This window comes from Lampris incognitus, chromosome 5 (assembly GCF_029633865.1).
Source record: "Lampris incognitus isolate fLamInc1 chromosome 5, fLamInc1.hap2, whole genome shotgun sequence".
Classification (NCBI taxonomy): Eukaryota; Metazoa; Chordata; class Actinopteri; order Lampriformes; family Lampridae; genus Lampris; species Lampris incognitus.
Genome location: NC_079215.1, coordinates 7,952,839 through 7,973,392, shown reverse-complemented (window position 1 = coordinate 7,973,392; position 20,554 = coordinate 7,952,839). Strand labels below are relative to the sequence as shown.

The following is a 20,554-nucleotide window of genomic DNA, read 5'->3' as shown; positions in this document are numbered from 1 at the left end:
AAGAGTGGGATAATTGGCCGGATACAATTGGAGAGAAAAAAGGGGGGGGGAAATCCAAAAAAATTTTTTCAAAAAGGTGGGTAAATGTTATTCAATCTCTAACAGACTCAATGAAACCATGAAATTACAAGTTTGTCTTTGTCCAGATATTATGGGATTTGGAAAACGTAGTTTGGTGTGACACAATTGGCAATTTGGATCTGGACAAAAGCCGGTGGTGTTTTTTCTGACCCAAACTTGCCCAAACGGTTTGTCTTCTGAGTGTGTGTCTCAAGCTCCCCTAACACAGTGGCTGTAAACGTAAAGAGACACACATCAGGTCAGTGCAAACGGGCAGGGCTTCAAAAAGTAAGAACACTACACGGTGTTCATGGTTACTGCTGTGTGTGTGCGTGTGCATGTGTTTATGTGTTTGTCTCTGATTGTATGCGTTTCTGGGCATGCATGCGTGATAATTGACTGCAGCTGGAGTATCGCAGTTAACTCATTTCCAGCCCTCTCCAGCGATATCTATTCCACAAGGGATACACATACACACATTCGCACACAATACCACCACTAGACCATCTCCAGATAATTGCCTGGTCCTCACTAGTCCTCACAACTGGCTGCCTCTCCAGTAAACGTAACAGTTGTTCTGATCCGCACAACCCTTATTCATCCGGAGACAATGAGATGAGAGCACATCACAGCATGGCTGAGCAACTGATTACATGGATGACGTCAGCCCAAATTAAGTTCTACATACATTGATGAGCCAAAACATTATGACCACCTGCCTAGTGTGTTGTTGGTCCTCCATGTGCCGCCAAAACAGCACTGACCCACTGAGGCATGGTTTCTACATGACCCCTGAAGCTATCTTGTGGTATCAGGCACCAAAACATTAGCAGCAGATCCTTCAAATCCTGTAAATTGCGAGGTAGACCTACCGTGGATCAGACTTGTCAGTCCAGCACATCCCAGAAATGCTCAATTGGATTGAGATCTGGAGTATTTGGAGGCCAGGGCAACACCTTGGACACTTCATCATGTTCCTCAAACCATTCCCAAACAATGTCTGCAGTTTCGCAGGGTGCGCAAGGCTGGATTACGGACCGGGCATGCCGGGCGAGTGCCCCGGGGCCCCGGACCATGAGGGGCGCCAAAAGGTCAGGCGTATTGTGTTCGCGTATAGTAGGGATCCCCAATCATACCTTAAAAGGGATGTTTGTTCCAACCCTGCATCGTGATGCAGGGCCCAAGCTAGTCTCTATTGATGCGGGGGCCCCAAGCTACAGTCTCTACTGATGCAGTGCCCCAAGCTACAAAGTCTCTACAAATTCTTTTGTGATTCAAAATTGTGTTGTACTTTGTAGTCGCCATCCGAGTCCCATGCAGATTGGCATAGCATCGACTACCATGTTGGGTATTTGCATTGGTTTTACATTTAACAATGTTTAGTATTGTTTGCGTACCCTATCTGACGGGGCGGGGGGGGGGGCAATGGACGTGTGTGCCCCGGGGCCCCCTGCCTTGTGGGTTAATCCGGCCATAAGGGGGCGTTATCCTGCTGTAAGAGGCCACTGCCATCAGGGCATACCATTGCCATGAAGGGGTGTACCTGGTCTACAGCAATGTTTAGGTAGGTGGCACGTGTCAAATTGAATGGCCAGACCCAGGGTTTCCCAGCAGAGCATTGCCCAGACCACCACACTCCCTCCACCGACTTGTCGTCTTCTCACAGTGCATCCTGGTGCCATCACTTCCTCAGGTAAATGACACACATGTACACGGCCGTCCACGTGATCTAAAAGAAAATGGGACTAATCAGACCAGGTGACTTCTTTCACTTTTCCAAGGGCCAGTTTCGATGCTCGTGTGCCATTGTAAGTGCTTTTGATGGTAGACAGGGGTCATCGTGGGCATTCTGACCAGTCTGTGGCTATGCAGCCCAATACACAGCAGGGTGCGATGCACTGTGTTGCGACACATTCCTCTCGTAACCATCATTAAAATTTTCTGTGACTTGTGCCACAGTAGACCTTCTGTCAGTTCGGACCAGATGGGCTAGCCTTCATTGCCCTCGCGCATCAGTGAGCCTTGGGCGCCCAACACCCTGTCGCCGGTTTGTGGCTTGTCCCTCCTCGGACCGCTGTCGGTAGGTACTCACCACTGCAGACTGGGAGCACCCCACAAGCCTTGCTGTTTCAGAGATGCTCTGACCCAGTCATCTGGCCATAACAAACTGGCCCTTGGCAAAGTTGCTCAGGTCTTTACTCCTGCCCATTTCTCCTGCATCCAACACGCTGACTATGAGAACTGATTGTTCGCCTACCATCTAATCTACCCAGACCTTGACATGTGCCCTTGTCTGAAGATGGTTGTCATTCATTTCACCCGTGAGTGATCATAATGTTTTGGCTCATCAGTGCATTTCTTAATATACTGTGAAACCATTTGAGTGATACAGTTGTGTGCATATAGTTTGTCTACCACATGATTACAAGTACCCTTAGTGTTTGTTTTGACCTACTTGAAAGAGTGAGATATTTACCATGATACAAAGAGGTCCGGGTGGCACGGTGGCACAGTGGTTAGCACGGTCGCCTCACAGCAAGAAGGTCCTGGGTTCGAGCCACGGGGTAGTCCAACCTTGGGGGTCGTCCCAGGTCGTCCTCTGTGTGGAGTTTGCATGTTCTCCCCGTGTCTGCGTGGGTTTCCTCCGGGGGCTCCGGTTTCCTCCCACAGTCCAAAGACATGTAGGTCAGGTGAATCGGCCGTACTAATTGTCACTAGGTGTGAATGTGTTGTGCGTATGTATGTCGGCCCCGTGTGATGGACTGGCAGCCTGTCCAGGGTGTCCCCCCCAACTGCCGCCCAGTGACTGCTGGGATAGGCTCCAGCATCCCCGCGACCCTGAGAGCAGGATAAGCGGTGCGGATAATGGATGGATGGACAAAGAAGTCCAGAGGGTCTGAATTATAATTGGCCAAAATGAAAAACAACTTAAACTAATTTCTTGAATACAGATTTTATAAACATAATGCAACTTATCTGACTTCTAATGTACACTGCCACGCTTCTTTTCTTCCTGACCCCGCCCAAATTTACAGCAAGGAGCAGCAGAAGAACCACACCAAGGGCAACAAGACTGTGTGGGAGCAGAGGACCAGCGAGATCCGTCGGCAGAACCTGATGACGAGCCGCGAGGCGCTCTACAACGAGCTGGAGCAGGAGGACTGGAAGGTGGGAGGGGAAGGAGAGGAGGTGAGGAGCTCTACCCCGCCTCCCCACACACACTTTACACATGAGACCATGTGTGAAGTGGTTGTAAGGTTTTGTAAGATTGGTTCTTGAAACTACATCAAGCTCTTGAAGGAAAATTATCCCCCAAGTTCAGGATTGGTTTGTGAGAATTATTGCCCCGCAGGGCCATAATTCCTGAACGTCTGAACATCTGATGCTGCATGGAGCCTCAGCTGTTTAGACGCCAAAGTTTGAAATGTCAAACCAGATGTCCTTGAAAGGTCTTAGGATGTCTGAAATTTAATTTTGACAAATATCCGGCCTTAAAAGTCGTTAAATTGTCTGGCATTTTAATTAATGAGGTCTTCATTTCTATATTGGAATTTTATATGGTTTTATTTATTTTTGTCAGAATTAGATAACTTCTTCTGCAGCCAAGTCAAAATATTTGTTCAAAAAGTAATGAGCCACTATACTGACTACACTGTGTAAACAAAAAAACTGTTGGGGTTTTTTGGGGGGGGGGGTTAATTTCCCCCCCCTTTCTCTCCAATTGTATCCGGCCAATTACCCCACTTTTCTGAGCTGTCCTGGTCGCTGCTCCACCCCCTCTGCCGATCCGTTGAGGACTGCAGACTACCACGTGCCTCCTCCGATACATGTGGAGTCGCCAGCCGCTTCTTTTCACCTGACAGTGGGGAGTTTCGCCAGGGGGACGTGGCACGTGGGAGGATTACGCTATTCCCCCCAGCCCCCCCCCCCCGAACAGGCACCCCAACTGACCAGAGGGGGCGCTAGTGCAGCGACCGGGACACATACCCACATCCGGCTTCCCACCCGCAGACACAACCAATTGTGTCTGTGGGGACGCCCGACCAAGCCGAGGGTAACACGGGGATTTGAACCGGCGATCCTGGGTTGTTGTTGTATTTTATTTTTTTTTCATTTCCATGAATTTAAGGTCATGCCAGCATGTCACAGCTGTTTTGATCTCGGGGGCTGATGTCCCTTTAAAGCAAGTGAAAGAGTTACTGTGGCGCTAGCTGCTGCTGCTATATGAACGGCTGTGAGCTGCGTGCTTGGCAGCAATGCATTATTAAAGCGGGGCATGCAGAGAAATCCAGAGCTGCTTCCAAAGAAGGCAACAGACTCAGAATTGGGGCAGGATAAATTGCAGACTTTCGTTTTAAAAAGAAGAGAAATGAGAGAGGTAGAGAGAGAAAAGTATCTCCACTTATCAGGGGTCGCCTGGATATGTCCGGGTAGACTACAGATTCAGGTTTTGAGCAGGTAGCTATTTTTCAGCGCTCCAAAAAACCACGTTGAGCCACAAATGGTGTCCGGTTTGCCAAACTGTGTTTATCTGTGGCTCGAGCTGTGTGTGTGTGTGTGTGTGTGTGGTGGGGGGGGGGGCTGGAATTAAGCCTTACTTGGATGGGATCATATAGTACCAGCATTCACTATGTTTACATGCACAGTTAAGTCGAGCTTTGGTTATAGCTCAATTAGGCCATGTAATTTGACTACTGTCGTTAACCCAGTATATAAGAACCGGGGGAGAATCGACCCCGGTACGGTAGGTGGCGATATGCCCCCTTTCAGCTGGTTCCTGTTGGACTGCGGGAACTATTGATCATGCGCAGAACGCCTAGGCCAGTTCGGGGCCGATTGAGGCGTATACATACATGTAAATCAATCCCCGACCGCATTATCTAGGTGTGTTAGTCCCACTTCGACAAATTCAATTTAGTGAGATGTCAGTGGGACTAACACATTTACATGTATTTTAAAAGTCCAGTTTTAGTCGGACTAACACAATAAATGCACTTTTCTAATATCATGTAAACGTACTGAGGCCAATGGCCACTTTGATGGTGAAAAGCATGTAGATTTGACTTGACTCTTTCTGTGCATGTGTAATAGCAAGTTTAATGACGCCTGTGCCTTTTATGCCTTGTTACAAGCCTCTTGTTCAATTTCAGTTTTACAAGGGCATCAGTGAGAATTTAATCGTTTTGTTTGACGCTTATATGTTTGCTTTTCAGTAATCGAGAACATTTATTTGTGGTTTCATTTCATGCACCTGCGCACATGAAATGAAATGAAATATCATTTCCCCCAGCCCACAGCAGTACAACACAAAGACAAAAACACATTCAAACTACAAACAAAAACACATATAGCCAACATATCCAAAAAAGATGGGTTTTTTTTCACTGTCCAAGAGAGTTTAATGCCACGATGACTATCGGGACTGCCGTTCTGCATGGGCTAGCAGTTAGCTTAGCCTGCCCCGCTTCCGCATCCTGTCAGACCGCCCTCGGTGTTTTCTCTTTGGGCGCAGCTCCAGGCAGGGCTGTGGTCCCTGGGCCCACCGGACACAGCAGACAATGCTCCCCCAGCCGATCCAACACCAGCTCTCCCAGTCAGACACGTTCGACACACCTCCCCACACTACACGACAACACAAAAAAAAAACAGTCAACGCTACACGAGGCTGCTGCCAGACCACCCTCGGTGTTATCGGAACCGCCGGTCTGCCTGGGCTAGCAGTTAGCTTGGCCCGCCCCGCTTCCGCATCCTGTCAGACCGCCCTCGGTGTTTCCTCTTTGGGCGCAGGCAGCTCCAGGCAGGGCCGTGGTCCCTGAGCCTACAGAATGCAGCAGACCAAGCTCTCCCAGCCGATCCAGTGCCAGCTCTCCCACCCATCAAACGAAGACACAAACATAGACGCAGACCTAGAAAAGACACTGCATGGGGACGGTACTGGATGAGGCTGCTGCAAATGTGAATTCACACCGCCATCTTCCTACACCGGAAGCGGAAGGAAACACGCATTTTTGCTTGACGTATGATTTTTGAGCCCATTCTAATCCCACGGTGTCATACATTGAGGTTGCTGTCAAAGTGTTGATATATGACACAGAGGTTAACCCTTCGGCATCTGTACAAAACGCGGCATATAAACTTCGCCTTCCACGTTTGTATAAGACACACTAGGTTCACCAACCCTTCACTTAACCACTACCTACCTGCCCGCTTCATTTCCCCCTCTTCTGTTTCCGTTGCCGACGGGGGCAGCGTTTCCACTGCGAGACCGGCGAGCGGATAATATCGATGGGGAAATTATCCGTGATGGTGGAGGGAAGTGAGTAATCCGTTCTGAGATTTAAAAGTTCCTGACGGTTCGTCACATGAATGCGTCTCTGTGTGCGTCGGAAAAAGCAGCGGTTCGGCCTGGATTCGCTTTGTCATGAAAGCGGGGAGGCGTCTCCTTCGAGACTGCCAACCAGAGAGATGCAGTTGGCAAACGCATGCAGTACGAGGGTGGGTGTTTGAACTAAAATAGGGATCGATTGGCCACTAAATTGGGAGAAAAAAGGGAAAATCAGAAATAAATTTAGAAAAGCAAAAAAAAAAAAAAGTTCCAGGCGGCTGTAGAAGAGCACATGACCTACACTTGTAAGTAAACTTAAAACTAACGTATAATTAGCAAAGAAAACAGCACTGATCAGGGAGCCGCAGTAGCCGCTGCGTCCAGTGCGCCGCCATCTTGGCATCAGGGGGGCAGTTTCACATTAGAGCCTATGGAACACTCACCACGTCTCATGCAGACACTGAAGGGTACATGTATGTATAGCATATCAACACTGTCAGTAGTGTCGATATATGGCACCATAGGATGAAAACCTATTGGCTGTTTTTCCTTAAACAGTAAAAAGGACTTTTATTGCCTCGGGTAATGTGCATAAAAGTCAGTTTGGCACGCCAATGACTTTCAGTTCCATTTTTGGAAGATAGCCCCCAGCCGCTGTTATGACCATCGAAACTCACCTACAGTGAGTTAGTCTGAAGCCCAAAGCACACCAGATGAGTGATGGTTGAAAGAATCCCTGATGTGTTCCTTTAGGTTTATAAAGCCGGTGGAGAAAGGGGTGGTTACAAAGCCTTTCATTTTGCCCCTTGCAATCTAAAGAGCCTAAGAACTTTTGTCCTTTCTGTACTTTTCAGTACATTATTTATTAAATAGTGATGCGCGGATCAGGGTTTTTTAATACCCGCACCTGCCCGACTCATTATGAGAGCCAATCAGCACCGCCCGATCCACTAAAATATGCATTAATTAACCGATCAAACCTGACCCGACCCGGAAACCTCCAGATTTAGCCTAGGCTACAGCAAAGTGAGCAGTGTTGCACTATTTTGTTTTTGGACCATTTGCCCAGCATAATACACTGATTGAAAGGCATCGGGGCAGCACGGTGGCGCGGTCGCCTCACAGCAAGAAGGACCCCCGGGGTTGTGCAACCTTGGGGGGTCATCCCAAGTTTATCCTCTGTGTGGAGTTTGCATGTTCTCGCCGTGTGTGCATGGGTTTCCTGCCACAGTGCAAAGACAGGTAGGTCAGGTGAATCGGCCGTACTAAAGTTGTCCCTAGGTGTGAATGTGTCGGCCCTGTGATGGACTGGCGGCCTGTCCGGGGTGTCAACCCGCCTGCCGCCCAGTGACTGCTGGGATAGGCTCCAGCATCCTGCGACCCCAACTGGGATAAGTGGCTTGGATAATGGATACATGGAGGAAAGACATCACCTTTTGTATCTTAGCCTAATGGCGTCTAGGTGTAGGCTACTAACCTGTCATTACAGATATAAACTCTGTGTGTCTCTCTCTCTCTCTCTCTCTCTCTCTCACACACACACACACACACACACACACACACCTGACCAAAAAAAGAGTTTTTGCAGTGTAAGCAAAAGCTGTGGACACCACTTAGGGAAAAAAACTCATAGGTGAAGCCTCAAAACTCTAAAACATGTGCACTGACCAAAACCACAATCACAGATTGAAGATAAAGCTGCTTGCGTGCATGTGTGTGTTTGAGAGAGAAAGAGAGAGAGAGAGAGTGGGGAAGAGAAGGTGGACTACTAATGCACAGCCGAGCCTATTGCACGCAATGTCTCTGTAAGTTATTTATAACTGACTCAGAACACTGCTTTGTCACTTTTTGGCCTGCCTGACCGAACCTGTGATATTTTCTAGAAACCCCCCCCATTTTCTCCCAAATTGTGTCCGGCCAATTACCCCACTCTTCCCAAGCCGTCCCGGTCCACCCCCTCTGCTGATCCGGGGAGGGCTGCTGACTACCACATGTCTTCTCTCATACATGTGGAGTCACCAGCCACTTCTTTTCACCTGACAGTGAGGAGTTTCACCAGGGGGACGTAGCGCGTGAGAGGATCACGCTATTCCCCCCATTCCCCCCCCCCAAACAAACGCCCCGACTGACCAGGGGAGGCGCTAGTGCAGCGACCAGGACACATACCCACATCCGGCTTCCCACCCACAGACACGGCCAGTTGTCTCTGTAGGGACGCCCGGCCAAGCCGGAGGTAACACAGGGATCGAACTGGTGATCCCTGTATTGGTAGGCAACAGAATAGACCACCTGGACACTCTCAACTTTGTTGATTTTATTTCTTTTTGTGGACAACAGCTGTTGTGTTTTCCAGAGGGACGGTTATTGTTTGGAAGGTCTCCGTTCACCTCCTGGTAGTTTATGTATTTGTTCTGAAGAGAAGCGTGAGAGATGTGGTGGTGTTTTCCATAACCAGGCGTTTACAAGATACACAGTGATAAGACAGTGTGTCTCTAATTGGCTGTGTGTCTTGTCTGTATGCCATAAACCATCTTGTCGGATTTCATGGGGAATATGACCCACAGACAAGCATTTGGAGTCACTTTAACTTCTCGCTGATGGTCTCTCTTGATTATGTCGGTCATACAGAGGCATCAACATTTAACTGAGACACAGATAACCGTGTCTGTGTGGGTTTCCTCCGGGTGCTCCGGTTTCCTCCCACAGTCCAAAGACATGTAGGTCAGGTGAATCGGCCATACTTAATTGTCCCTAGGTGTGAATGTGCGTGTATGTCGGCCCTGTGATTGACTGGCGGCTTGTCCAGAATGTGCCTCCGCCGGCCGCCCAAGGACTGCTGGGATAGGCTCCAGCATCCCCGCGACCCCGATTGCGATAAAGCAGCTTGGATGATGGATGGATGGATGGACAAATCATCACTAAAAAACTCCCTGTAGCAGTTGTAAGCAAACAGAAAACAGCTGACAAGTGTGAAGGGAATCCAGTTAGGAGCTGTACTAACACTATAAGGGATGTGTTTTCTGCACAGACAGATTAGAATCATCTTTATTGGCCATGTAGGTTTGCACAATCACAGCACTACAACACAACAATATTCAGATGTGTACACAAAGATTGGCTATATACAGTTGAAACGAGGTGATAAAGTGCAGTGGTGCAGAGAATATATCAGAGATGCTGAAATAGATGTTAGCAGGTTATTTACATATGTGCCTGATTAAGATAACTTCCATACATGCCAATTAAGCAATAAAGTGGAGCTGGTCTAATGTCCCCATGTACATACTGTAAATGGTAATAGTTAACATAGCTCCAATTTCTCTAGAGAACTGGTGGCCGTTATGACATTCGGGCTGCTGGTGTTGCTAGCCATGGCAGTCCAGAGATGCCAAAATAGATGTCAGCAGGTTACTTCCACACATGCCTGATGTAGCGGGACATGACAGAGCGTACCAGTATATGTACAATGTACAGTACAGTATATACAAAATGGTTGGGTTTATTGACAGTGTGAAGCGTTCATTTGAATGACAGCCCGCAGAAAGAACCTGTTTTTATATCTGGTTGTTTTGGGGTACAGTGCTCAGTAGCGCCTACAAGAAAGGAGGAGTTGGAACAGGTTGTGACCAGGGTGTGATGGGTCTGCAGTGATGTTGCCTGCCCATTTCCTGAATCTGGAGGTGTATAAGAGTCCTGAATGGGAGGACAGGTTGGCGCCAGTGATTTTCTCTGCAGACCTAACTGTCCGTTGTAGTCTGTCCCTGTCCTGTTTGGGGGGCGATCCAGACCAGACAGTGATTGATGTGCAAAGGACAGACTGGATTATTGCAGTGTAAGACTGAATCAACAGTTCCTGAGGCAGGTTGAATTTCTTGAGCTGGCGGAGAAAGTACGTCCCCTGCTGGGCCTTTTTGATGATTGTGTCTATGTTGGGGGCCCACCTTAAGGTCCAGATTGTGGAACCCAGAATTATGTAGGTTTTCACTGTAGACACCGTGCTGCTGAGTATGGTGAGGGGGACAAATAAGTCAAAAGTTGTTGTTTTTTTGTTGTTGTAATTGCCACATCTGTCCTCTCCAGGTGTCCTATCCAAGAAACGCACGGGGAGACATGAAGACCCACCTGGACCGACCGCTGGTAGTCAACCCACAGGACAACCGCAACAACAACACCAACAAGACCAGGCCCGGCGAGCTGCCCCTGGACCAGGAGTACCAGCGCCAGGACCTGGGACACTACCACCGCTTTGGCCACCACCACTCCTCCTACCATCACCACCACCACCATCACCACTACCACCACCACCAGAGGGCAAACGGGCCAGGGGGAGAAGACGGGGAGCCGGGTCAGCAGCCAGGAAAGGACTGCATGGGGCACGGCTTCAGCTGCACGTCCTTGGGAAATGTGGACGGGGGCGCAGAGGGTGAGGAGAGGCAGGGCTGCAGGGGCCACCGGCACCGGCACAGGGGCTCCAGGGAGGGCAGGGAGACACGCAGTGTATCGCCCCACAACGGTGAAGGAGTGGAGGGGAGCAAGGATCAGAGGAAGTCAAGGCAGCACCGCAGGACAGCCAGGGATGGGGAGGAGGGGAGAAGACACAGGTCCCGGGGGACAGAAGGAGACAGGGAGAAGGGCGAGGAGAAGTGTGAAAGGAGGAAGCCCAAAAGACATCGGCACAGCAACCAGGAGAGGAGCCGACAGCACTGCAACAGGAGGTATGCAAAAGAGGGCCTTTGCTTGTGTGTGTGTGCGTGCGTTGTTTGTGCATCTGTGAAAATGTTCAAATTGTGCCCTCTTTCTCTCTTTGCCCTTCTTTTCATTGTCTCTTCCTATCCCTCTATCAACCCCGTCTCCTTCCTTCCTCCCTTCTTTACTCCATCTCTTGATTTTTCATCCTCCCCACTTATCCATTCCTCACTCCCTCACTCCCCCCATCTTTTGCCGTTCCTCCTTTTCTTCTTTCCGTAAACTCTGTATCTTCCCCCACATCCTTCCATATTTGCCCCATCTCCCTCCTCCCTGTTACAGAGAGCACCACGGCAGCGGGCCAAGCCTCTCCACCACGCGTCCCATCCAGCAGCACAATGAGGACCTGGACAATTTCCGCAACAACAGCAAGCTGGCCGGCACTCATGAGCACCTGCACACCCTTCCACCGGACCACCCAGACCACATCAACAACCTGCTGAACCGCCGAGAGGCCGACACGCATGCTCTGCTCCACAGCATGGACAGCCTCATCTTGACCAGCATGGCCAAGCCCGACTACATGGCTGTGGACATGCCCCCAATATACCCCTACCCATCCACAAATGCCATCCTACAAGGTGAGGAATTGGGTGGGGGGTACAAGTGATAGTGGTGGGGTGGGGGGAGGGTAATTATGTTTAGCAGGGAGCACAGTAGGTATTATAGCCATTCAGGGTAGCTCACACCCCAGCCACTGAGGATGCACAAGCCAAGGCATTCTTAGTGCCGGTCCCAATCCCGGATAAATGGGGAGGGTTGCGTCAGGAAGGGCATCTGGCATAAAATCTTTGCCAAATCAAATATGCGGCTCACAAGTCAGATTTCCATCCCGAATCGATCGAGGCCCGGGTTACCAACGACCGCCACCGGTACTGTTGGCCAGCAGTCCTGTTCTCCAAACTGACCCACTCTGTTTCTTACTGTCTGTCTGTCTTTATGCTTGTCTCTGTCTTTATACTCTTTCTTTTTTTTCTGTCTCAGTGAACAGGAACGCCAACACAGACCAGAAGAAGTGTGAGGAAAAGAAGGAGGAAGAGGAGGATGGGGATGGAGATGAGGACGGTCCAAAACCCATGCCTCCATACAGTTCCTGCTTTATCATGTCCACCACCAACCCGTGAGTGTGTGTGTGTGTGTGTGTGTATTCATCTCTCTTTATGTGTGTAAGTCTCCTGCTCCTCTCTCTCTCTCTCTCTCTCTCTCTCTCTCTCTCTCTCTCTCTCTCTCTCTCTCTCTCTCTCTCTCTCTCTCTCTCTCTCTCTCTCCACAAACTCCGTCAGTCCCTCTTCTGTAATCGCTCTTTCCAGTTTGGGAAGGATCTCGCTTTTGCAGTTCGGAGGCTCTAAACTGATGTCAGTTTTGAGTCATGACTCTTTCCATTACCTCCGGCGGCTTGGTCGGGCATCCCTACAGACACAATCGGCCGTGTCTGCGGGTGGGAAGCAGGATGTGGGTATGTGTCCTGGTCGCTGCACTAGTGCCTCCTCTGGTCGGTCAGGGCGCCTGTTCGGGTGGGAGGGGGAACTGAGGGGGAATAGCGTGATCCTCCGACGCGCTGTGTCCCCCTGGTGAAACACCTCACTGTCAAGTGAAAAGAAGTGGCTGGTGACTCTACATGTATCAGAGGGGGCATGTGGTAGTCTGCAGCCCTCCCCGGATCGGCAGAGGGGGTGGAGCAGAGACCAGGATGACTCAGAGAGCGGGGTGATTGGCCAGGTACAATTGGGGAGAAAAGGGGGGGGGGTTTAAAAAAAAAAGAAAGAAAGAAAGGAAAAAAAAATTAAACCATTCAAAATGATTTTAAAATAAATGTGTATGCAGAATATTTCATTTGTACACAGGAAAGGGTGGGATGAGACAGGAAGTCAGAATCACAAACACAAGAAAAGGGATGAAAACTGGGAGTCGGCGTGTCTTTTTTTCCCATGTGTGGAAATATTTTGGGAGGGCGGCACGGTGGCGCAGTGGTTAGCACTGTCGCCTCACAGCAAGAAGGTCCTGGGTTCGAGCCCCGGGGTAGTCCAACCTTGAGGGTCATCCCGGGTGGTCCTCTCTGTGGAGTTTGCATGTTGTCCCCGTGTCTGCGTGGGTTTCCTCTCACAGTCCAAAGACATGTAGGTCAGGTGACTCGGCCATACTAGATTGCCCCTAGGTATGCATGTGTGTGTGTGTGTGTGTGTGTGTGGGCCCTGTGATGGCCTGGCGGCCTGTCCAGGGTGTCTCCCCCGCCTGCCGCCCAGTGACTGCTGGGATAGGCTCCAGCATCCCCGCGACCCTGAGAGCAGGATAAGCGGCTCGGGTAATGGATGGATGGATGGTGATCTGTAGGTCAGATGCTTTTGTGTTTGTGAATGTTTGCATGTGCACATTTCTCTACACACACGGATGTGTTTAAGTACAAAAGTGCCTTTGGGTGTGTGTGTGTGTGCATGTGTGTATCTGTGACTATGCACATTTCTATACGTTTCTTTTTTATGCTCTTTTTTTGTGTCTGTTTCTCCTTGTGAGTTTTCATGTATTGTGTGTATTTTTTTCCGTGTGTGTGCGTGCACTAGGTTTAGGAAGTGCTGTCACTACATCCTGACTCTGAAGTACTTTGAGTTCAGCATCCTGTCTGTCATCGCTATGAGCAGCATTGCTCTGGCTGCGGAGGACCCCGTCTGGCCAGACTCACCGCGAAACAATGTGAGGCATCACTGTGTGTGTGTGTGTGTGTGTGTCTGTTCATCTCTCTCTTTGTCTCACCCTACAGATCTGTGACTCCCATTTCACCCCGTCCCTCTCCATCTCTTTCCATGTCTATGTCCCTGTGTCTGTTCCTCCCACTGTCGTTTTCTGTCTGTCCTACCCCTCTTCTTTTTCTCTTTCCCTCAGTCTCTGTTCATCTCCCTACTTGTTTCTTTCTTTCTTTCTTGCCTTCAATCCCTCTCTCCTGTGGCCTTTTCTCTTTACTCTTGTGTCTGTTTGTGTTTCGTTGTGTGTGTGATTCAGTTTGTCTCGCCGGCTTGCACCTCGCTCTCTGTTTCCCTCTCGGATATATTGTGTATTGCTGTGTTGTGGGTCTATATAGTGTTGTGTTACCCTACAGGTGCTGCGCTACTTTGACTACGTTTTCACGGGTGTCTTCACATTCGAAATGTTGATCAAGGTAACCAAATATCAGCCTGTGTGTGTGTGTGTGTGTGTGTGTGTGTGTGTGTGTGTGTGTGTGTGTGTGTGTGTGTGTGTGTGTGTGTGTGTGTGTGTGTGTGTGTGTGTGTGTGTGTGTGTGCAGAACTGCTGATGGCGGGGGCGTTTGGATAGCGTAGCGGTCTATTCTGTTGCCTACCAACACGGAGATCGCCGGTTCAAATCCCCGTGTCGCCTCCAGCTTGGTCGGGTGTCCCCACAGACTCAATTGGCTGTGTCTGTGGGCGGGAAGCTGGATGTGGGTGTGTGTCCTGGTCGCTGCACTAGCGCTGCCTCTGGTCATTCGGGGCGCCTGTGCGGGGGAACTGGGGGGGAATAGCGTGATCCTCCCACATGAACATCCCCCTGGTGAAACTCCTCACTGTCAGGTGAAAAGAAGCGGCTGGCGACTCCACATGTATCGGAGGAGGCATGTGGTAGTCTGCAGCCCTCCCCGGATCAGCAGAGAGGGTGGAGCAGTGACCAGGACGGCTCAGAAGAGTGGGGTAATTGGCCAAGTACAACTGGGGAGAAAAAGGAGGAAAACTCAAAAAAAAAAAAAAGAACTGCTGATGGCACTTCTGTGTTTAAGGGTGTATATTTTTTGTGTGTAGTGTGTTGCTGTGTATATCAATTCTTGTGTCAGAGAGCGAGAAATTGTACTTGTGTGTGTGTGTGTGTGTGTGTTCTTGTACTTCTAACTTTGTGAGGACCAGTTAGAGTTTTTAACCATCAGAGTGCAGATATTTTTGCGAAGTGAGGAGATTTTGGTCGGTCCTCACTTCTTTAAGGGTTGTGGGGTAAGGGTTATGATAAGGGTTGTGAGGTAAGGGTTATGATAAGGGTGATGGGGTCAGGGTTATGGTAAGGGTTATAGGGTCAGGGTTATGGTAAGGGTTATGGGGTCAAGGTTATGGTAAGGGTTATGGGGTAAGGCTCTATTTTAGGGTTATGGGGTAAGGGTTATTATAAGGGTTTAGGTTAGGATTATGGGCTAAGGAATGAATGTAGTCAATGAGGAGCCCTCACAAAAACAGAAGTACAAGTGTGTGTGTGTGTGTGTGTGTGTGTGTGTGTGTGTGTGTGTGTGTGTGTGTGTGTGTGTGTGTGTGTGTGTGTGTGTGTGTGTGTGTGTGTTTTGTCATCCACTAAGTCATCCCCCTGTTTTCCAGATGGTGGTCTTAGGACTGTTTCTCCACCAAGGCTCCTACTTCCGGGACTTGTGGAACATTCTGGACTTTATAGTGGTTAGTGGTGCTCTGGTGGCCTTCGCCTTCACGTAAGTGCCCCCTCCCTCCTGCTCCTCTTCCTCCTCTTTTTCTTCTTCTCCATCACCCACCCCCCACAGAACCCCCCAAGCTCCACCTCATTCCTCCTCCCCACTTTGCCGATACATGTCATATCATCCCTGTCTGTCTTTCTTGCTATCTCCGTGTCCTTCTACCTCAGCTTAAGCGCTTTCCTTTCTCCTTCTTTTGATCTTTCTGTCTCTCTCTCTTTCGGTCTCTCTCTCTTTCGTGCTCACTCTTTCTGTCTCTCTCTCTCTCTCGCTTTCTGTCTGTCCTACTTATCCGTCTTCGCCTTTCTCTCTCTGTCATTCATGTTGTTATTTCTCATTTTCCATCTTTCCCTCTCTCCAGCAGTCCTCTGCTCGTCGGTTCAACACACCACACATTGTGTTAGCAGGGGTTTCTCACCCTTTTTCCTGCCTTGCTCGTTGTGATGACTGGCCATTTTCCCACCTGTTCATTTTTATCCGAACAATGCTGCCCAATGTTCTGTTGGAGGACTCAGCTTATCATCAACCCCACCAACACCCTTTTGTCTCATCTGACTCTGAAAGTACAAGGGTTTTCTGGTCCCTCTGACCCCATTTGCACTTGGTTTTAAAATGTGTTTTTTTGCGATCGGATCACAAGTGGACGGCGCTGAATACAAGTGTAAACGACCACCAAAACGTTTTGTGAACCGGTTACTCAAACCACTTGCGGAGGTGGTCTGGGACCCATTTGACCACATATCTTCTTTTGTAGTGTAAACGCTAATGCGTCCTGATTTGTCCCCAGCAAGGGTGTAACAGGAAGGCTTCTTCTTCTTCTTCTTCTTCTTCTTCAGAGTAACGAAATCTGATCACAAGTGGTCAGCAGGACACATTTGGAAACACATGATAGACACAGGCGTAAACGACGATATGTCTCGCTGTCCACTTGTGAGCCGATCGTAAAAATCGCATTTTAAAACCAAGTGTAAACGGGGTCTCTGAGTCTCCTCAGAATTCAGCTACCAAGAGGTTTCCTTTATGAACTCAAAAGCCTTAATTGAACTTTAATTATTAACCTCCTAACAAACATCAATTTATGGGTAGTCTTCAAGTGAATATTTAAAGAAAAACTATGGTATTTTTCAACCAAAGTCCCGTTTTCATATCATTAGATGTCAAACTGAACTATGGGTAGCAAAATCTTGTAAACTGATTCAGTATAGAGCAAGTTAGTGTCCGCCGACTGCTGTGCACTGAGCTGCAATGTGATCCATTCCAAAATAATGTCCAGTAAAAGAGCTGTTTTTTGTTTTTGCTACTTACAGGCTCGGAATGGCTTTGAGAAGTGTTTGAAAACACCTGCCATTATGAAAAGACAGTCCCAGTCAGTCAGGGAAATAGACCTTTTTTTGCATTTTATTTTTTGCACCTATCGACAACTCTCTCATGATGTCAAACTGAACTTTCACTGTCGTCTTCCTGCAAAAACTCAGTCCTTGCTGGATTTCAGAACAAAACTTATTCTGCAGGTTAAAAATGCATTGATACCAATTAATATGGCCCTGTGATGGCCTGGCGGCCTGTCCGGGGTGTCCCCCTGCTTGCCACCCAGTGACTGCTGGGATAGGCTCCAGCATCCCTGTGACCCTGAGAGCAGGATAAGTGGTTTGGATAATGGATGGATATAACTATGATTGCTGTCTTGGCTAAGACACCTACTGTAACATTCTGGGCCTGTAAGTGCCAAAACAGAGCTCTTTGAGTGCATGTTATTTAGTGAAAAATAACAATGCAGCTTGGTGCGCAGCAGTTGGCTGATGCTATTGTAACGACCGCAGGTGACTAGACTCGCTAGCCCTTGGCTAACAGGTCGGACCCTTTAGTTGACTGGTTAGCGCAGTCACCTGTGGTGCAGAGAACCCAGGTTCAATTCCCGGCTGCCCCCTGAATTCCCGCCACATTCAATGTAGCAAATTCAGGGAGCAGCTGGCGAATTCAGGGGGCAACTGGGAACCAAACCCGGTCATCCCAGACCATGGGCGATTGCGCTAACCAGTCAAGTAAAGGGTCCGATCCGTTAGCCAAGGGCTAGTGAGTCTAAGCATCTGTGATCGTTACACTACCCCCTCCTTCGGGAGGTAAGCTTCTTGCTTAATACTGAAAGAATTCAAAAGATTGCACTACCTATTGTTCAGTTTGACTCGTAACTATAGGAAAATAGGTTAAAAAGTTGCAAAGTTTTCCTTAAAGCATTATTTTTTGGTAAGGAATCCTTATTTCCTTTACTAGTTCCCATTGGATACTAGACTAAAGCCCAGCAAACATTTCTGAGTAAAGCATCTCCCTCATCTCAGTATTCTCTGTCACTAACTCATCCTGACTCTGATCGTGTCTCAGACATCACTCTCTCTGTTCACTGAGCTTTCCTATTGTGTAAGTCATATTTTCCTCCTCTCGGGTTGTGTCACATATCCATTCCTCTGGTACCCCCCCTCGTTCTTCTCTCCCTTTCCATCTACTCTACTACCTTCACATCACCACATCTTCCTTCGACAAGCTCACCAGCCTATCCTGATACTTCCCTCCTCCTTCAGATCTTTTCTAAACCCTATTCCCTAAAGCATCCCCTTTCTCGCCCATGACATAGTCTTGCACACACCCTAACCCCCCCACCCTCCCTTACCACCTGCCCCCACAGACCATAACCACTCACAGCCTACCCTTCAAGTACTGCATGTGCACTGAGAACTCCCTCACCCACTGTCTTGAACATGCCTTCCACCGCACCTGCCCTACTCCTGTTCGCCCCCGTGGTCCCTGTTACAGCCCTTCCCTCCATGCACCAGTCAAGACGAGCCTCTAACACCATCCTGCCCCTTCAAAAAACCATCACCTCCTTCAAGATGCTGCAACTGCACCCAAAGCTTCCTTTAGTTCCTAGGACAGGGTTACATCATTTGTAAATTTTTGTGTTCTTAGTATTAAATAGTAAATTGTAAACTAGCAAATTACTTATTTGGGTTGCGCCATTTAAACATAATGAATGTCTTGGCTAGTAAAGCCTTAGTAATTTGTAATTGCTTACTAGGCAAACATCACAGCAGTCAACCAATTAAAAACAGTTTAAAACATGTAAATATGGAAGTGCATACCAGCTTCATGAGGCAATGTCTGACAAAGATGTCCACATCATATAAATAAAATCAGCCATCACATAAAACACGCTGACAATTAATTTTTTCCCGCATTTTCAAACAATAGTTCCAAATGGTCTAAACCGGCCATGTTATATTTGTTGTTGTTTAAGTTGGGTCTATTAGTATTATTGCTGTTGTTTTGATAGAAACCTGCTAACTTCAACAACTATCCCTAGATGGGATGTGTAAGAATTTAGTAACAAGTAAGTTCTTATAATAACTAGTAGGAGTCATGCAACCCGTTTTTATTTCTTGCGGTGTAAATTCTGACATAGTAAATACTTACATGAAAACTAGACATAGTAAGGACTTACAAACAACCGGTGCAACCAGCTCCCTAACCCCATTGCCAGTCCTCCTGCCCACACACACCCACCCCCAATCAACACCAGCCTCCTCCAGACACTCCTCCATCCTCTTCTTTACCACCCCACCCTTACATGACACCCCCTTCCGAATGACATTGTGCACTCAGCGGACCCTACTCAGCTGTTCAAACTGTGCCTGCTTACTTACCCCAGTACCCCCACCCCACTTTGCCAAACCCTGCTCCCTCACATCATCTCTACCTCCCCCCTTGCTTCCTGGTTGGAGGTCCAGGTTGGTCTGTGTGGGTGAGGGCTCCCCAGACACCTTTAACCCTACAAGTGCCCAGGCAATCCCTTCGCCACGGGGGGACCGGCAACATCAGGCCACAGCACCTCTTCTCTTGATTTCTCACTCTCTCACTCTTGTTCATACACACACACACACACACACACACACACACACACACACACACACTCACACACACACACATTTGCATAACAGTTTGGCCGTGTCAAAGTTCCCGGAGGTGCAGGTATTAAATTTACCTCCTTTGCTTGACCCTTGGTGGGGGGGTGGGACGACGACTGGACGTGAGGGAGGGGAGGAGGCATGTTGGGCACAGGGTGCTGTAGGTGGAATGATTTTTTTTTATTATTATCATGCGTAGGTATGTGGAAATATGTTAGATAAGTAATACATTCACCTGAAAAGAACTGAGTTTGTGTTTGTGTGTACGAAAGAGAAGACGGAGAAAAAGTGCCCAAAATAAAGGGTGAGAGAGTGAGAGAAACAGAGAGCTTGACCCTAACTCTACAGGTGCATGTCTACCTTTGTGGATGCATGGACCTGAACCCGAACGGTGATGTCAAGGACCACATTGCTCACAGCTCTTGTCGTGGAGTTTAGCCTCTAGCCATGTCACAGTGACAAAATGTGACAGAAGGCACAGGGAGCATTGACGCTGTCACCTGATCAGTGATGTGTTTCTTGCAACGATTGCAAATAACGGCCACTTAAGCTATAATTCAAGAGTATTGTTTATACTAGCTCTGCTTTTGCACTGCATGCGGCTTGAGAAACCACTCATTAGATGCCTGTTTCTTTACTACAAACCAAGAGGTTTGCTGGCTAACATTAGCCACGGTTCCCTTTTCCCCGTGTTCAGCTTTAAAAGGTGACGTCAGCTGGCAGCAGATCGCATGTTAGGGTCACTCTTTATCAGAGGTGTAAAAATCAGGTCCAGAAAGTAAATGTCCAAACCGTGTATTTGCTCCAACCATGTTACTAAACCAGCTGATTTCATTAGCTAGTTTTCTCTACCTAATTGAGGAGTGGTGTTGACTAGAATCTGCTGGTGTAGTGCATGAGTGGAGCAAATACATGGTTTGGACTTTTACTTTCTGGACCTGGTTTTTACACCTCTGCTCTTTATGTGTTGCCTTCAGTGTTACAGCTAGTTAAAACACCTGGTTCAACTTAAACTCG

General features: G+C 48.5%; 1 protein-coding gene across 1 annotated transcript in view; it reads left to right on the top strand.

Moving 5' to 3' along the window:
- The window catches only part of cacna1ab (calcium channel, voltage-dependent, P/Q type, alpha 1A subunit, b), a 121,410-nt gene that overhangs the window by 46,923 nt on the left and 53,933 nt on the right, over positions 1-20,554 (top strand). The window contains exons 19-25 of the mRNA XM_056279719.1: positions 3,096-3,249; positions 10,466-11,100; positions 11,414-11,712; positions 12,116-12,251; positions 13,690-13,819; positions 14,223-14,282; positions 15,475-15,581. Of these exons, the coding sequence (XP_056135694.1) occupies positions 3,096-3,249; positions 10,466-11,100; positions 11,414-11,712; positions 12,116-12,251; positions 13,690-13,819; positions 14,223-14,282; positions 15,475-15,581 (1,521 nt within the window). The remainder of the gene's footprint in view (positions 1-3,095; positions 3,250-10,465; positions 11,101-11,413; positions 11,713-12,115; positions 12,252-13,689; positions 13,820-14,222; positions 14,283-15,474; positions 15,582-20,554) is intronic.